At 37.0% G+C, this 19,422-nt stretch overlaps 1 protein-coding gene across 1 annotated transcript; it reads left to right on the forward strand.

The window, feature by feature from the left end:
* The first annotated feature begins 9 nt into the window (after positions 1-9).
* LOC138319761 (FERM domain-containing protein 8-like) lies at positions 10-18,246 on the forward strand. The gene is made up of 11 exons (XM_069262894.1): positions 10-34; positions 2,511-2,577; positions 2,854-3,024; positions 5,215-5,331; positions 5,525-5,583; positions 7,669-7,844; positions 9,608-9,745; positions 14,194-14,275; positions 14,835-14,984; positions 15,127-15,202; positions 17,154-18,246. Exons 1-11 carry the CDS (start codon positions 20-22, stop codon positions 17,234-17,236), a joined length of 1,134 nt encoding a protein of 377 aa, XP_069118995.1. The 5' UTR covers positions 10-19; the 3' UTR covers positions 17,237-18,246.
* The last annotated feature ends 1,176 nt before the right edge of the window (positions 18,247-19,422 follow it).

Here is a 19,422-nt window from a genome sequence, read left to right on the forward strand (position 1 = left end):
TAGTATTCAGGGATTCAAGATGGCGTACAAACAGGTACTTGTTGCCAACTGAAATATTAATAGGCGGGTTTTACCATTATTTTGATGCATTTGCCGATTTTTTTACCAAAATACAGGAATATGTCCCAGTCTGATAAGTTTATGTCCATGTGACAATTGATATTTGGTAGAACAATTGGTTTCTATTTGCTTAGTTACGTTTAGTAGCTTACATTATCGGTTTGTTTACAATCATCTGGCAACTTTACAGATTTCAATTATGTAGTTTGTTCTCAAAACAACGGTATATCTTATACCGACTAAGTACTTCAGTGATATCTCATGATCACTGTTTATATTATATATTCATAAATCCATTCTTGGCTGAATGCTAATTACATCTCAGTACATGGGTCACCCCAAGGCATCCAGTGGTGCTCGCCTATGCGTGACCAAAAGATGAAGCGTTAACGTTAGACCTTTGACTTATGTCAGTTGACAAACGGTACAGTTCATCGCCTTAGGCAATATGGTTAGTTATTCTCGATTTCACTACAACATGGCGACAGGTACATCTGAAGGTATACATCTTTCAGAGCAGGAAAGACTCACTGGGGTTGATAATAGAACATTTAAATTTGAACAAGCAAGATCAGTAAGTCTGACAGATTATGTTGGTTAAAGATTATTTTGTTGTTTGTACCATTTCCTTGTACCAGAGTTATTATAATTAAGAGTGTTCTGAATAGCTGTTTTGTAAATAAGAATAATGTTAAATAACCAAACCTCAAGTTTTGTCTGATCAGTATAGTGATGGACCGAGATCGGAAAAATGGAAATTAGTCCAAAAAAAATTAAAGCGATCATCAGTTCAGAAATTGTGCAACCAATTAATCAAATTTTTTTTAAAGTGGTCCTAAATCTTAAGATTTGTGTCACGAAGCTTTTGTTTATCATAATTCAACTGAATAGTTAGCCTATTTTTATTATCCTACAGACATTGTTTCCATACAGTACAGTATACATCATGATACATTAGTCCGTCGCAGTGGATATGCTTTCTTACCACACTATTACGGTACCTCGTTATTCAAGTGATATTTGTAGTTATTTCTCTCCAGTTTATAAACATACAATAATTTTGGAATAGTATTAATTATTAATAATAATTATTCCAATAAATAGAGAAATTATTTCCTGAATTTGAAAACCGATTATGATCGATAATCGATCAATTTTGACATTGTGATGATCAATTATGAAAATGAAACTGATTCCCATCAACATATCAGTAAAATTGCCTTACAGTATAATTGGATATTTGTGTGGATACTCATAGTGAATCAGCCATGAAGATATTTGAAACTGGCTTTCATATATATACCTAATAATGATTTCAGTTCTGTAGAATATTTTAGTTGCAGTTATGGGCAGTGTTGATATTTGAATGTAATATCCACAGTCACAATTTACTGTAATCCATCAGGTTGCAAACATCTAATTTAGATTCTAAAAACAATATATAGTTTAATGTTACATATATACACATGTTTGCATCATTTAATTATTTAAAAGCACAATATACGTAACTTTTCAGGTTTTTTAGTTATCACAAACATTTACAAGAAAATTACCACTTTCTCTCTGCATCAAATGTTGACTAAAACCAGGTAAGATGTAACTGAGACCAACTGTAAAGTGCCAAACAAAAAAATAAAAATAATTAATGTGGCCCACAATAATTACAAACCGAAACGATACAATGTAGTTCACGGAAACTCTTGATTTCTGGAAAATATCATGTGACCCACTGACCTGATCAATATAGATTACGCAGGCCTCTATGCGAAATGCTTCGTTATTTGTTGTGACCCGATCAACTTTGCACAGGAAAAACAGAAACAAACATGTTAGTGACTGTAGAAAATGTGTAGGCCTAACCAACAGTATATATATATATATATTATAGTATATGCATCACTGATATACATGTAGAGCCCGTTTATAAAAAAAAATCCAATTAAAAACATTTGTCCATTTTTCTCTGCTGTAGATTTCATTCCCTTGATACTATAATACATACATATATAAATGTATATACACTGGTGGTTAGAAATTTGTGCCAGGTCCCTGTGGGCTTTTTATATACAAAACCTTTTGGTATGTCTGTTTCAAGATGGCAGGTATATGTTTACAAGATGATTTTGACCATTTGATATCATAGGTTTATCTGCATGGAATAAAGTCATAATACCAGCTTCAATTTGTATTCTAGGTCATTGGTACAATGTTGTACAATGTTCGATCATTATATATGTTTGTGACTGCAGAAACAACTGAAAAGTTACGTATATAGAGACTTTAACACTACAGTCTACAAATATATTTTCCTCTGAAAATGATAATTTAAAACTCAAGTCATAACCAAATGGCAATATAAGATTTGCTATATGAAATAAGTACAGAATTTGTGTACATAAAACAAACAAATTTTAGAATAAGTTTGATAGCATGACTTAATGTCCACACAGGGCCACCCTGACTTTGAACATGATCACCTTGTTGGAGAGCTGGACCCTGGCATGCTGGAATCTGACAGTAAGATCAATTCTATAAATATTGGTGTTTTCTTAGGCCTCCAAATATATTTCATTTGAGATTTAGAAATTTGAGTAAGTTTACAGTAGTGATTCAGAATCTTACACAGATATTTCTGCATGCATCTTATTATCATGATTTTACAAAAAAAAAGTTATTCTAAACTATTTCATTAAATACATTTATTTCTGTGTAATTCATTATTCATCATTTCAATACTTTCCAATAGTAATTGTAGTAATGTATGAAATATTGAAAAAGAACATGCTGTTTCAGACGTGGAAGTTGTTATATGGTTAAGAGATCGGAAAGGCATTCATGTCAATCTGGAAGGCAATGGGCAGTTAGCAGAGGCTGCTGATTTGTTTGAAATTGTCAAAGAGCATCGAAAGCTGCCTGATTTTGTTGATAACATATTTTCAATTTGGATGGTCTCACCTTTGCTAGGTAAGTATGTTGATTTGTTGTAATTGTACTTAAAAAAAAAATGAAGTTGTAATTCAAAAAATGTTTGAAATAATATTCCCTATTAGGTCAACAACATTTCTTATTTTTCACTGGAATTTTTAGCTGAATTGGTCAAAAATGAGTGAATGCTAGACCAGCATTTCTATCAACTATATAATGTTCTGAATTAATGCCAAGATATGAAATATTCAATGGTGATTGTGATTCAAAGGCTGCCCTGACTCTCCCATGGGGATTCATTTGTAAATGATAGTATTTTTTCCCAAATGAGGGCTTGATAAAATATACAGTTGTTTCATGCCTTATCAGTCAACAGTCAAAACTCTTTTCCCGAGGTGTTGGGACCAAATCTAGAACTGTTTCCCGAGGCCGAGAACTGTTTTGTTACCTGAATAGTCCAGAAACATATTAATCAGTGTTCGATAAAGCAAAACATGAACTTGAATGTTAGATTTGTATCATACATTATGCTGTGCAAAGGTGTATTTCCCAGGAATGGTGTTTTCCGTATTCGTATTTATAGCGCTTCTACTTTCCGTATACCATAACAAAATCGCCCTGAGACTTCTACTTTCCGTATACCATAACAAAATCGCCCCAAGACTTCTACTTTCCGTATACCAAACAAAATCGCCCCGAGACTTCATCAAGTCATTGTAAAGCAATCTTAAACTTGTCACAGCTTCTGTTAAGAATGATGTTCATCGAAAGAATATTTGGTTCCGGCGCGCCAGTGTTTATGACGTTAACAATTAAGCTTGTGCAAAAGTTCCTCGCCGCTCAACAGTCAATCTATTGACCGATCAATAGTTTCTATGGATTTTTAGGTTACCTGACCATAGGTCATGGTGACCTATTGCGATAGTCTTTTGTTGTCGAAAATCGGCTTGGTTCGATTGTAATTTACAGAGTTATTGCCCTTTGCAATGATAATTATTATTGAACCTTTTGAACATGATAACTTGAGTAAATATGCACTCAGTTTAATGAAACTTTGTATAAAGACTAACATTGGATCTTGTATGTAGACTAACATTGGAAAAATATTGGACGAGTTTGAAAATCGGCTTGATTTTACTGTAAATTACTGAGTTATTGCCCTTTACAATGATAATTATTATTGGACCTTGTGAACACGATAACTTAAGTAAATTTGCACAGACATTATAAATTAATGAAACTTTTTATGTAGACTAACATTGGAAAGATCACAGACGAGTTTGAAAAACAGCTTGATTCAACTGTTACTTATGAGGAGTTATTGCCTTTTGCACTTATAATTATTATTGGACCATGTGAACTTGATAACTTTAGTAGATATAAACTTAGCTTAATGAAACTTTGTGTGTAGATTAACATTGAAAAGATATCAGATGAATTCGAAAATCAGCTAGCTTGGACTGTAATTAACATAGTTATTGCCCTTTACACTAATAATTATTATTGGACCTTGTGAATACAATAACTTGAATAAATATGCACTCAGCTTCATGAAACTTTATATTAAGACTAAAATTGGAAAGATCTCGGACAAGTTAGAAAAGCGACTTGGTTAAATCATAACTTGCGAAGTTATTGCCGTTTGCAATTATAATTATTGAATCTTATGCACATAATAACTTGACTAATTATGCACCGAGCTTAATGAAACTAACATTGGAAAGATCTCAGAAGAAATCGAAAATCATCTTGATTCAGTTGTAACTTACAGAGTTATTGCCCTTTGCAATTATAATTATTGAATCTTGTGAACATTATAACTTGAGTAAATATGATCCAAACTTAATGAAACTTTGCTTATAGACTAGCATTGGAAATATCTCGAACAAATTTGAAAATAAGCTTGATTCAAATCTACCTTATTTAAGATGTTTTTGCCCTTTGTAATAATAATTATTGAACCTTGTGAACACAGTAATGTGAGTAAATATGCATCAAGCTTAATGAAACTTTGTATGTAGACCTATTAGATCTATGTTCCTATTTTGTGAGGCCTCTTGTTATATTTATGATGATTTTCAAACAACTTTGCGTGAAAGCAGTCGAAAAATATTTTATTCATATTTATATAGCGAGTAAGGTAACAAAACATTTTGTTGCATCTTGAGTCTGGTTCCCAAAGACGACGATGATTTTCTATAAAATTGTTGCTTTTTATTGTTGTTTCAGAGCTGAGACTAAAGCTTCTGAGACTAAAGCTTTCTCACAAAGCGTTTCAGTTTGCACAGCTTTGGGATGAATTTTGCAGCATGTATACTGATGCCAAAACAGATGAAGTCTCTCGAGGTAATTAAAAGCTTATTTATAGATAAAGTCATAGACATGACAGCTGTGTGACACAGATTGATCAACAAAGCTTGGTTAATCTACTTTAGTAATTCATTTTTAGCTGCTCTGTTTACAATTTTTGTACAGATTTTATGGTACAGACTAGCAGGTATTGTGTTTGCTATCCGTTTAACACTGATTTATTTTTCAGATGAACCAGTCGTCATGTTCCAGAGAAATGTGTTCCTGTCCCTGAAGGAGGAGAAAAAGGTACACATCTAATAATTATCTTAAGATTTTATAATATATAAAGATGTGATTAAGATGAGAAAGAGGCACTAAAGATTTCTACAGCCTGATTGAGGACAAATTTAATTCCCCCACAAAATGCGTTTGCGTGGGATATTAAATTGGCTCCGTCCGTCTGTCCGAGATTGTTTTCCAGACTATAACTCAAAAACCGTTCAACGCAACTCCTTGAAACTTTCTGTACATCAGACAAGTGCCCTAGTTGTGCCTTTGCTGTTGTGAACCTTTCATTTTGGGATTTTTTTCCCATTACCATGGAAACTTAGTCAAACATACCAAATTACTGTTTCGTTTTGTTTCTGGACTAAAACTCTAAAACCATTACCATGGAAACTCAGTCAAAAAAACAAAATTACAATTTCTTTTTTGACCCACTGTTATTTTTTTTTCCAGTTTTACAATATGCGCATACATTTAAGTTATACAAATGTACTTGAATAATTATTACTTTGACCTTGATATAATTGGGTTTTTATATCAACTGCGGGGCAAGGGGGATAATGCCACGCTTTGCGACTCCTTGTTGTGTCATTTTGTTATCACCTGCGACAATATTTAATGAAGGCGATACTATGGTGTTACTTTTCCAGCGGCGGCAGCAGCAGCGACGTTGTCGTCAACATTTCACTTTAAAGTTTTGCGTTTAGCTCTGTTTCTCAAAAATTATAAATCCAATCCTAACCCGATTTTAAACATAGCTAAAGGACATCATTATCACCTCAACACACATAATTGTTGCAGGATTCATTTCAGGGTGTTGGATTCAGAGGCTGTGAAACTTAGTGATGCTAAACTATACTTAGCTCTTTTTCTCAAAAAGTATAAGTCTAATCCTAAACAATCTTGGAATATAACTAAAGGCGATCATTATCACATCAACACACCTAGTTGTTGCAGGATTCATTTCAGGGTGTGGGATTCAGATGCTGTAGGACATAATTATGCTGCATTTCACTTTTTCTTCTTTTTGTTTTACTTTCAGTTGATTTTAGCTCACCTATTCGAAGAATAGGAAGAGCTAATGTTGTCACGTCGGCGTCGGTGTTGGCGTCAGCGTTGTCGTCCCATTTCATGTTAAAGTTTATGAGCAAGTTTCTGTTTCGTCAATTGTTTAAGCTTAAGTTATCATAAATGTTTATGATTTTATTTTCCTAATGTGTATGGATGCTGAACATGATAATACAACCAATTTGGGGCCCTTTAGGGGGTTTTTGAGTCTGTTAATTTGTCATATTTCCATGTTTAAATAGTAAATACTTGAACATCAACTTCTTCTGAATGGGCGAGTTTTGCTGTTCTCCAACAGCTCTTGTTAAATATTCATTTTCAGTTACATGTATTCAATAAATCAACAATGCTGTACAGGCAATACTTATAATTACGTGTAATTCTTGTGCTGAAATGGAGCTGCTATCGTCTCAGTTACGGCTTTTTGGGTCACCTGACCTTAGGTCATGGTGACCTATTGTGATAGTCTTTTGTCTGTCGTTGTGCATTTACATTTCCTTGTGAACGTGATAACTTGACTAAATATGAACTGAGCTTAATGTAACTTTGTATGTAGACTAACATTGGCAAGATCTCGGACGAGCTCAAAAATTAACTTGATTCAATTTAACTTGAGTTATTTCCCTTTGCACTAATGATTATTATTGGACCTTGTGAATACGATAACTTGAGTAGATATGCACTCAGCTTCATGAAACTTTGTATTTAGACTAAAATTGGAAAGATCTCAGACAAGTCTGAAAATCTGCCTGATGAGATCATTCGTTTGCCCTTTGCAATTATCATTATTGAACCTTGTAAACATGATAACTTAAGTAAATGTGAACCGAGGTGGATAGCTTTTAACCATTTATATGTGTAATATTATGTAGAATTCATTTTTACCAATTTTTGATCTCATCCCCTAATACGTCTAGAAATGGTCTATGGGCACTCTGATGGATCCATATATGTTGATAAAAGCTGTAACTAATTCTCAAATCTCTGTGGTTTATCATTGATTCTATACAATATTTTGCTGGATGTTAAATGTTTCAGTATTGGCAGCTGGCCACTGAGGATGTGCTTTCTCTCCTGTACCATGAGGCTAAGTACAATGTTATTGACGGCCGCTATATTGTGTCAGACCGAGACTACGACATCCTGGCTGGTATACAGGCTCTCATAGAGAAGGGCACATACAACAGTAACAAACATACCCCAGAATCATATAAGTAAGTCCTGGTTTGGTACCCTAGAATCATACAAGTAAGTCCTGGTTCAGTACCCCAGAATCATACAAGTAAGTCCTGGTTTGGTACCCTAGAATCATACAAGTAAGTCCTGGTTCAGTAACCCAGAATCATACAAGTAAGTCCTGGTTTGGTACCCTAGAATCATACAAGTAAATCCTGGTTTGGTACCCTAGAATCATACAAGTAAGTCCTGGTTCAGTACCCTAGAATCATACAAGTAAGTCCTGGTTTGGTACCCCAGAACCGTATAAGTAAGTCCAGGTTCAGTAACCCAAGTAAGTCCTGGTTTGGTACGTACCCTAGAATCATACAAGTAAGTCCTGGTTCAGTAACCCAGGATCATACAATTAAGTCATGGTTTGGTACCCTAGAATCATACAAGTAAATCCTGGTTTGGTACCCTAGAATCATACAAGTAAGTCCTGGTTCAGTACCCTAGAATCATACAAGTAAGTCCTGGTTCAGTACCCCAGAATCATATAAGTAAGTCCTGGTTTGGTACCCTAGAATCATACAAGTAAGTCCAGGTTTGGTACCCTAGAATCATACAAGTAAATCCTGGTTTGGTACCCTAGAATCATACAAGTAAGTCCTGGTTCAGAACCCTAGGATCATACAAGTAAGTCCTGGTTTGGTACATACCCTAGAATCATACAAGTAAGTCCTGGTTCAGTAACCCAGAATCATACAAGTAAGTCCTGGTTTGGTATCCTAGAATCATACAAGTAAATCCTGGTTTGGTACCCAGAATCATACAAGAAGTCCTCATACAAGTAAGTCCTGGTTCAGTACCCTAGAATCATACAAGTAAGTCCTGGTTCAGTAACCCAGAATCATACAAGTAAGTCCAGGTTTGGTACCCTAGAATCATACAAGTAAATCCTGCTTTGGTACCCTAGAATCATACAAGTAAGTCCTGGTTCAGTACAAGTAAGTCCTGGTTTGGTACCCTAGAAACATACAAGTAAGTCCTGGTTCAGTACCCCAGAATCATATAAGTAAATCCTGGTTTGGTACCCTAGAATCATACAAGTAAGTCCAGGTTTGGTACCCTAGAATCATACAAGTAAATCCTGGTTTGGTACCCTAGAATCATACAAGTAAGTCTTGGTTCGGTACACTAGAATCATACAAGTTAAGTCCTGGTTTGATACCCTAGAATCATACAAGTAAGTCCTGGTTCAGTAACCCAGAATCATACAAGTAAGTCCTGGTTTGGTTCCCTAGAATCATACAAGTAAATCCTGGTTCAGTACCCTAGAAACATGCAAGTAAGTCCTGGTTCAGTACCCTAGAATCATATAAGTAAGTCCAGGTTCAGTACCCTAGAATCTTACAAGTAAGTCCTGGTTTGGGTCCCTAGAATCATACAAGTAAGTCCTGGTTTGGTACCCTAGAATCGTACAAGTAAGTCCTGGTTTGGTACCCTAGAATCATCCAAGTAAGTCCTGGTTTTGTAACCTAGAACCATACAAGTAAATCCTGGTTTTGTAACCTAGAATCATACAAGTAAGTCGTCATCAGTACCTTTAATGAATATTTGTAAGATTTCTATCTCAAAAAGGTACGATGTCTTACAGTTAACCATTCAGACTCATGAGAGTCCTCATCAGTTTTTAAGTACTGTGCAAGATAATAATCGATCAGGTTTCTTAAACAAGTTTCAACAATAACATGGTGAAGTTTTAGCATGGTAGAGTACAATGTAGCATTATTTTAACCACTGTAATATTGTCTTTCAGAGATGATATCAACAAATATTACCCAGTTCACATCTACAAACCAAAGAAGTCCCTAATAGACACTTTAAAGAGAACACGTGGAAAATACAACGGTCTTCATTTAGAGAGGAGGTTCACCAACAGGCTACCAACAACATAGGAGAGGAAGAACGTACACAGCTATATCTCCGCTACCTCGACATCTGTTCTAGTTATCCTTTCTATGGGTAGGTCACATTGTACAGGGAGGGGGAGCATACATAGCTGTATCTCCACTACCTCGACATCTGTTCTAGGTATCCTTTCTATGGGTAGGTCACATTGTACAGGGAGGGGGAGCATACACAGCTGTATTTCCACTACCTCGACATCTGTTCTAGGTATCCTTTCTTGGGTAGGTCACATTGTACAGGGAGGGGGAGCATACACAGCTGTATTTCCACTACCTTGACATCTGTTCTAGGTATCCTTTCTCTGGGTAGGTCACATTGTACAGGGAGGGGGAGCATACACAGCTGTATTCCACTAACTCGACATCTGTTCTAGTTATCCTTTCTATGGGTTAGGTCACATCTGTACAGGGAGGGGAGCATACACAGCTGTATTTCCTCTACCTCGACATCTGTTCTAGTTATCCTTTCTATGGGTAAGGTCACATTGTACAGGGAGGGGGAGCATACACAGCTGTATTTCCACTACCTCGACATCTGTTCTAGGTATCCTTTCTATGGGTAGGTCACATTGTACAGGGAGGGGGAGCATACACTTATTCCAGCTGTATCTGACACTGTACTCTACCTCGACATCTGTTCTAGGTATCCTTTCTCTGGGTAGGTCACATTGTACAGGGAGGGGGAGCATACACAGCTGTATCTCCACTACCTCGACATCTGTTCTAGTTATCCTTTCTATGGGTAGGTCACATTGTACAGGGAGGGGGAGCATACACAGCTGTATTTCCTCTACCTCGACATCTGTTCTAGTTATCCTTTCTATGGGTAGGTCACATTGTACAGGGAGGGGGAGCATACACAGCTGTATCTCCACTACCTCGACATCTGTTCTAGGTATCCTTTCTATGGGTAGGTCACATTGTACAGGGAGGGGGAGCATACACAGCTGTATTTCCTCTACCTCGACATCTGTTCTAGGTATCCTTTCTATGGGTAGGTCACATTGTACAGGGAGGGGGAGCATACACAGCTGTATTTCCTCTACCTCGACATCTGTTCTAGGTATCCTTTCTATTGGGTAGGTCACATTGTACAGGGAGGGGAGCATACACAGCTGTATTCCACTACCTCGACATTGTTCTAGTATCCTTCTTGGTAGGTCACATTGTACAGGGAGGGGGAGCTACACAGCTGTATTTCCACTACCTCGACATCTGTTCTACAGTCTATCCTTTCTATGGGTAGGTCACATTGTACAGGGAGGGGGAGTATTTCTCACTACCTCGACATCTGTTCTAGTATCCTTTCTATGGGTAGGTCACATTGTACAGGGAGGGGGAGCGTACACAGCTGTATTTCACTACCTCGACATCTGTTCTAGGTATCCTTTCTATGGGTAGGTCACATTGTACAGGGAGGGGGAGCGTACACAGCTGTATTTCCACTACCTCGACATCTGTTCTAGGTATCCTTTCTATGGGTAGGTCACATTGTACAGGGAGGGGGAGCATACACAGCTGTATTTCCACTACCTCGACATCTGTTCTAGGTATCCTTTCTATGGGTAGGTCACATTGTACAGGGAGGGGGAGCGTACACAGCTGTATTTCCACTACCTCGACATCTGTTCTAGTTATTCCTTTCTCTGGGTAGGTCACATTGTACAGGAGGGGGAGCATACACAGTGTATTTCCACTACCTCGACATCTGTTCTAGGTATCCTTTCTCTGGGTAGGTCACATTGTACAGGGAGGGGGAGCGTACACAGCTGTATTTCCACTACCTCGACATCTGTTCTAGGTATCCTTTCTCTGGGTAGGTCACATTGTACAGGGAGGGGGAGCATACACAGCTGTATTTCCACTACCTCGACATCTGTTCTAGGTATCCTTTCTCTGGGTAGGTCACATTGTACAGGGAGGGGGAGCATACACAGCTGTATTTCCACTACCTCGACATCGTTCTAGGTATCCTTTCTATGGGTAGGTCACATTGTACAGGGAGGGGGAGCATACACAGCTGTATCTCCTCTACCTCGACATCTGTTCTAGGTATCCTTTCTCTGGGTAGGTCACATTGTACAGGGAGGGGGAGCATACACAGCTGTATTTCCTCTACCTCGACATCTGTTCTAGGTATCCTTTCTCTGGGTAGGTCACATTGTACAGGGAGGGGGAGCATACAGCTGTACAGACATGTTCTATATCCTTTCATGGTAGGTCACTACGAGCATCTGTATCTCCTCTACCTCGACATCTGTTCTAGGTATCCTTTCTGAGTAGGTCACATTGTACAGGGAGGGGAGCATACACAGCTGTATCTCCTCTACCTCGACATCTGTTCTAGTATCCTTTTCTATGGGTAGGTCACATTGTACAGGGAGGGGGCATACACAGCTGTATTCCCTACTCGACACAGTATCTTGTATGGTTCCACTACCTGGAGGGGACATCTGTTCTCTTACCTATCTGTTCTAGTTATCCTTTCTATGGGTAGGTCACATTGTACAGGGAGGGGGAGCATACACAGCTGTATCTCCTCACTACCTCGACATCTGTTCTAGGTATCCTTTCTATGGGTAGGTCACATTGTACAGGGAGGGGGAGCATACACAGCTGTATCTCCTCTACCTCGACATCTGTTCTAGGTATCCTTTCTCTGGGTAGGTCACATTGTACAGGGAGGGGGAGTACACAGCTGTATTCTCCCTACCTCGACATCTGTTCTAGTTATCCTTTCTATGGGTAGGTCACATTGTACAGGGAGGGGGAGCATACACAGCTGTATCTCCTCTACCTCGACATCTGTTCTAGTATCCTTTCTCTGGGTAGGTCACATTGTACAGGGAGGGGGAGCATACACAGCTGTATCTCCTCTACCTCGACATCTGTTCTAGTATCCTTTTCTGGTAGGTCACATTGTACAGGGAGGGGGAGCATACACAGCTGTATCTCCTCTACCTCGACATCTGTTCTAGTATCCTTTCTATGGGTAGGTCACATTGTACAGGGAGGGGGAGCATACACAGCTGTATTTCCACTACCTTCGACATCTGTTCTAGGTATCCTTTCTATGGGTAGGTCACATTGTACAGGAAGGGGGAGCATACACAGCTGTATTTCCACTACCTCGACATCTGTTCTAGTTATCCTTTCTATGGGTAGGTCACATTGTACAGGAAGGGGGAGCATACACAGCTGTATCTCCTCTACCTCGACATCTGTTCTAGTTATCCTTTCTATGGGTAGGTCACATTGTACAGGAAGGGGGAGCATACACAGCTGTATCTCCTCTACCTCGACATCTGTTCTAGTTATCCTTTCTATGGGTAGGTCACATTGTACAGGGAGGGGGAGCATTACACAGTTGTATTTCCACTACCTCGACATCTGTTCTATTTATCCTTTCTATGGGTAGGTCACATTGTACAGGGAGGGGGAGCATACACAGCTGTATTTCCACTACCTCGACATCTGTTCTAGTTATCCTTTCTATGGGTAGGTCACATTGTACAGGGAGGGGGAGCATACACAGCTGTATTTCCACTACCTCGACATCTGTTCTAGTTATCCTTTCTATGGGTAGGTCACATTGTACAGGAAGGGGGAGCATACACAGCTGTATTACCTCTCTCTCGACATCTGTTCTAGTTATCCTTTCTATGGGTAGGTCACATCAATATCTGTTCTTAGGATCGAAACTGTGCCTTTTCAGTGTTAAGTCTTATTGATAACTAAAACAGACAAATCGGGTCATATGAAGCCATCTTAAATTCAGGATTTTAGATTTGCTTAGATATTACTAGAAGTAATTTAATGATATATATCAAACTTAATGTATGATTAATTTGGTGTTGTACAAGTTTACTTTTAATCTGAAGACTGATCTGAATAGAAATGTGTAGGTGTGGGTCATCTTAAATATAGTTGAAGATGGTTATTATTCATTATTCTTTATTTAGAACATCACATGATAATTACTAGGAATGCGATTGGATAACAGCCATGATCTATTTTGCGACAGTTCTCTGTCCTTCTTGACTACGGTAGACTATACCTGACTACGAGAACTATACTAAAGTATAGTCCCCCCGGGAAAGAGCACGCGACCAAATATATGACGTCATAATGAATGTCGTGTGACGTACTAAATCTATTATGGCCCTTTTCCTCGGGAGCAGTTCTCCTATAGCGTTGTCTGGCGAGGTATAGTCCCCTCCTCTTCGACTCGGGGACTATACCTCGCCAGACAACACTATTGGAGAACAGTTCCCTCTGGAAAGGGCCATAATAGAATAATATTGTCAATGTAAACAACATCGTATCATCATAACATCTGTAACTATGGAAGTGATTTGACAATTACAGGAGTGCCTTCTTTGAGGCAGTGCTGCAGAAACCGTCTGGTAAATTTAGTACAATGATGACCTAATATCTTCTCGCTGGGGTTCCCGGAAATGGATGTCCTGGTGGCTATCAACACAGAAGGGATCTGTGTCATACACGAGGAGCTCAAGGTAGGGGGCATAAAAGGACACACATCTATTCCGGGGGATGGGTCGGTGGGCAACAAGGAATTTAAGGTAAGGGGTACAAAGGAATGGAGGGGGGGGGGGGGGGGGCAGGGGACAACACAACATCTACTTATCTGTCAAACATCCTTCATTCTGTTGATTATCAGCTGAGTATGTTTATGCTATGAGAAAAGGCGATGTATGTTATCAAAGTTAATCTACTAAGCTACCACAACTTACTCTCTATAGTATTTGGATCATTCAAGCAAATTTAATCATATGATTTTTTTCGCCCAGTTTTATATGTTGAAATAATGAAATACGGTCAAATACCAATAACAAGGTAGTTTCAATATGATATTGCTGACTGCTTAATCAAACTACATGTAATGATACATGTTTTAGATGTATTTAGCTGAATTATGATTAGGAAACTTACTATCATGGAGTTGCTGCCCTCGTTTTGAACCTGTTTTGCCTAGTTCTCTATGTAACCTAATGATAGTTGATGTAAGGGCTGTGATTCATACTGTCATGTAAGCAAGTTACTAATGTTTTTCAGACTGTAATTCTGGCCATACCGTATGAGCAGTTGTCTTGGGATTTGGACCTGAATGAAGACGAACCTGACAAACTACCAGCCTTACTTGTACAGTTTCTGGTGCATGAAGATGGACCCATCACCAAAGTTTTACAGATCTACTCTAGACAGGTAAACATTTTTCTACCTGTTTCCTCATGTATCTAAAAACAAAAAGGATAATTGACTAAAAGTATTAATTTTTCTCAGAGACAATTGAAATCACTATTTTACAATTGGTATCAATATATAATCCAGATTTATATTGTTTCAGGCCAAATTGATGGATGCCTTGGTGGAGACTTGTGTTAAGAGAAAACACCATGAAGGCTATGACTCCTCAAAACATGGTGGGTAGGATTTACAATAAATGATGGCTTTAATTACATCAGCAAAAACACAGAATATAGCTTTGCTGCAACATCACATTTATTTATTGATGTTGTATATGTGGTCTAATACATCCAATTGAAACAAAGGGTTTTATTTATCCAATATCAACTAAAATCTGTAATTACAGTTAAAATTGTCACTTAAAGATGCTCCACCGCCGACAGAGCATAAATGATATTCATCATTTTAACAATAATTGGCGTTTAATTGTGTATATATATGACTAATTAACACAACAAATAATAAAAGATAATTTATTTTGCCTTTGGTACATGCGCAATCAGTACTTCATTCCATATAGGATATAGTACCATGGAATTTTTTCGGGATGCAATTAATTATTTTTCATATTTTTAACTTTAAGTCAAATTAAAAGCTCAAACTTTTCAGTGATGGTAATGGTGTAAAGTAAGTAACTTTTGTAACTGAAGAAAAATACTTAATCGTCAGCTCCTGATTTTGATAGTGAAAAAATACTTTTTGTCAGCGGTGGAGCATCTTTAAGGAAGATCCATACTTTTGAAAACTGCGCCGATTCATTTGACCTTAAACTGGAAACTGCAGAGGTTTTGAATTTCCAGAATGGTTTCCAATACACAGTCGCTACAACATTTCACTAGGATATTTTATCAAGAGGTGAAAATTGTCTACAATATTAAATATTGAATGTTTAAAATCATTAAATGAATCAAATAAAAGTAATGAGGTGAAAATAAGATGATTTTGCGGTCCCTGTCGTAAATGGGAATGATTTTCAAACACAGGAAGAAATGTTCGTCGCAATAAATGATAAGAGGGGACCCATCCTGACCGAAATTACGGAATTTTTAAAAATTTGCATACGAATTTCCTTAAAACACAAAATTTGGAGAAAATGAAAAAAAATAAATAGACATAAACCAGATATAATATCACAAAAACATAGGAACTGATGTGGAATGTTGTTTTGCGACATGATTTTCAAAATATAGTCAAATATAACCAATATAACTGGATGAAATGGGGGGTAGGGTTGTGAGTTACAAACTTCAAGCTTACAAAATTGTGAAAATTTGATCGAGTAACCCATGTTTTTATATGATATTTGAAACATATATATTACCATGGGCATATCATATACAAATATTGTGAAATTGACATGGGTTTTCATTTCCTTTTTTGTCTATTCATGGACTTTATAGGGGCGAAAATACGGCATAACATTAGAATTACGTATAGAAACGGTCCTGGGAAATAAAGAAAATTTGTAAAAATACAACAGTTTTGTATATTGTTCTATCGTTAGAAACTTAGGACAAAAAAACAACAGGATTGAGACCACATTCACCCTTATATTACAGAAAACTATTTTTCTATTTTCGGCCAGCAAATTTGCATGGATGGTATATTTCAAGCTCAAATATCTCAAGAAGTAGTTTGAGAATACCCATTTTTCTTTACAGATTTTAAGTCTGCAAGAAAAATGCAAGAAAATAAGACCAGTTAGAATATAATTACATGGGTTTTCCCAAAAGTATGGAGAACTACCTTAAATCACACTTGTAAAAACCCCAAGATATAGCTTTGCTGCAGCGTCATATCTATTTATTGATGATACCATGTGGACACCCCCCCCCTCCCCCCCCCCTCCCGAGTGAATAGAGAAGGGAGATAACTGTCTGAAAGGTTAAACCAGCAGTTAGTGAGGCCAGCATGAGTTCGGATGTAAATTTGGTGGTTTGATACCACAAAATTCAGTGCTGTACATGATGATGATTTAGCACTTTTAAGTCTGTGTGAAAAGTGCTAAAATAAAACTACTGCTAAAAAAAGTATGTCTACAATAGTAGAAGTTTGTGATCCTTTTCCTTTGGTTACATTTCATGCCTTTATTGTGTTACTGATCGAGCGTGTCTTGTTTGATTTTAGATGAGTTCTGTAGAGGTGTGACCAACCAAATGGGGAAGATGTGTCTAAGTACATATACACTGGAAGGACAAGCGTGTGACTGAGACCCTATCTGTATCAAAAGGAAAACTTGGAAGGACAGACATGTGACTTAATCCTTGTCTATCTCCATATTAGAGAAAGGAAAAACTGTCATAACTTAAACTTTGTCTATCTCCATCTTAGAGGAAGGAAAAACGGTCATAACTTAAACCTTGTCTATCCCCATATTAGAGAAAGGAAAAACTGTCATAACTTAATCCTTGTCTATCTCCATCTTAGAGGAAGGAAAGACTGTCATAACTTATGGCAATGGATACAACTTTCCTACTAATCGTTATACTGTGTGGTATCCTCAACAGTTTACTTCCTTTTATAGGTGGACATTTTCCTACAAAATGGTACACTGGCCAGTTGAACCTTTCCATTAAAGTTGTGATACCTCAAGTGTTCTTTATCAAATGAACCGTCAGTGGAACTATGATTATTGGGAATACATATCCATGTGTAGCAGAAGTACTTTTATTGTCAGTTATTCACAATTAGTTTTCGTTTTGCAATACATTAACAATTACTAGCTTTGCACAGATTATTTCTGTACATCTTACATGCATAGAAGCACAGATTTTAACAATTATTTTCTTAATTTTGAGAATCAAGAAATCTAATTTGTATGATAGAATTACCCAATAACCTGGATGTACAATAACTTGATGAGTTGTATACTCCACACATTCAGACAACTATGTGACTACATTGTACTTTCATGTCCAATGTAATTATTGTTGACCTCTACTGTACAAGTTATTAGGAATCTGTCCTTTTTACTGGTTAATGATGGGTGGGGTGTGGCACTTATTATCATTTATTGGGAAGTATTGGGGAAATGTTTAATAAAACATAAGCACTCCATCTTAAGAAAATTAGGAGATTAGGAGATGTTGAGGGACTTTTTTTTTTTACATCATGAAACCTTTGTACCAGTCAATCAGAAGACATTACAAACAGCATCATTTTTTCCTTTATTAGCTGATTTTTTTTTTCTTTGACATCATGAACCTTTGTAACAGTCAATCAGAAGAAACATTACAAACAGCATCATTTTTTCCCCTTTATTAAGCTTACAAACAGCATCATTTTTCCCTTTATAGCTGATAAGTAAATTTTAAGCCAATGAATATGCTTATTACAAGCAAGATTGTATTTTGTATTGTCAAATGTTTACTGAATTCGGTTTTTTTTGTTTGTTTTTTTTTCTGGGTTCAAAAGTATGTGCATGATGTATGGAGATTTTGTGCACTTAAGAATTATTTACCAGAACATATAGGGGTATTGTAGAACTTTTTTTTTTTAAATCACCTGCATTACATATGTATTGCATTGTCTACTGTGTGCATTAGGGACCTGGGGTGTTTTTGTATTTTATGATATTAATCATAGAAAGATTGAATAGTGTTTTTTTGTAGGGAGGTAATATACAGGGTTGGTTAGTATAGAGTGTACCTGTGATAGTTCTGGAATTTACATAATCATACTTACCTAACAGGCATTGTATTTAATCAGTTCCCATGATGAATCTATTTACAAATTAATGACTTAAAATGCATTGAATTATTTTATTGTTGTTTTGTATGTATGCCATAGCATGTTTAATTATGTATTAACCCTAATTACTAATCCAGCTGGTTGTTGATGTCTCAACTACATGTAAACATAACATATTGCCTACGCAGAAAGTGTACTTCCTGACAGTGTCTCCCTGTTAAGGGTACTAATTCAAGTTTCATTGGGAACTTTTCATTTCCCTATATAAAGTACATGGTGTGTCCCCTGATATAATACATACATTATCATATGCAAGGAATATACAGACTATGTGGACTTGTATGGGTGACTTTCCTTCTATGGTAGCTTTCTCTAGGAAAAAGGATATTTATAGAAATCTCTGAGCTTTCTCTAGGAAAAAGGATATTTATAGAAATCTCTGATGTACAGTATAGGAGTAATATTTTTTAGTCTGTGATGTTAAACTTATCTTCGGCAAAGAAGTTAATTCTTGGACTGCCCTTTCATAAATTGTGATATTTCAGTTTGTATTTTTTTCCATGGTGATTGCCATATTTTAATCATGTTAACCTATGTTTTTACAGTGCTATAGGGTTTGTTTACCTGCTTGGTGGGCAAGTGAAGTGGGCATTTGGAGTGGGGCATAGATTATTATTTAGTCTTTGTACTCTCTTTAAGTGAAGGT

This window comes from Argopecten irradians, chromosome 3 (assembly GCF_041381155.1).
Source record: "Argopecten irradians isolate NY chromosome 3, Ai_NY, whole genome shotgun sequence".
Taxonomy (NCBI): domain Eukaryota; kingdom Metazoa; phylum Mollusca; class Bivalvia; order Pectinida; family Pectinidae; genus Argopecten; species Argopecten irradians.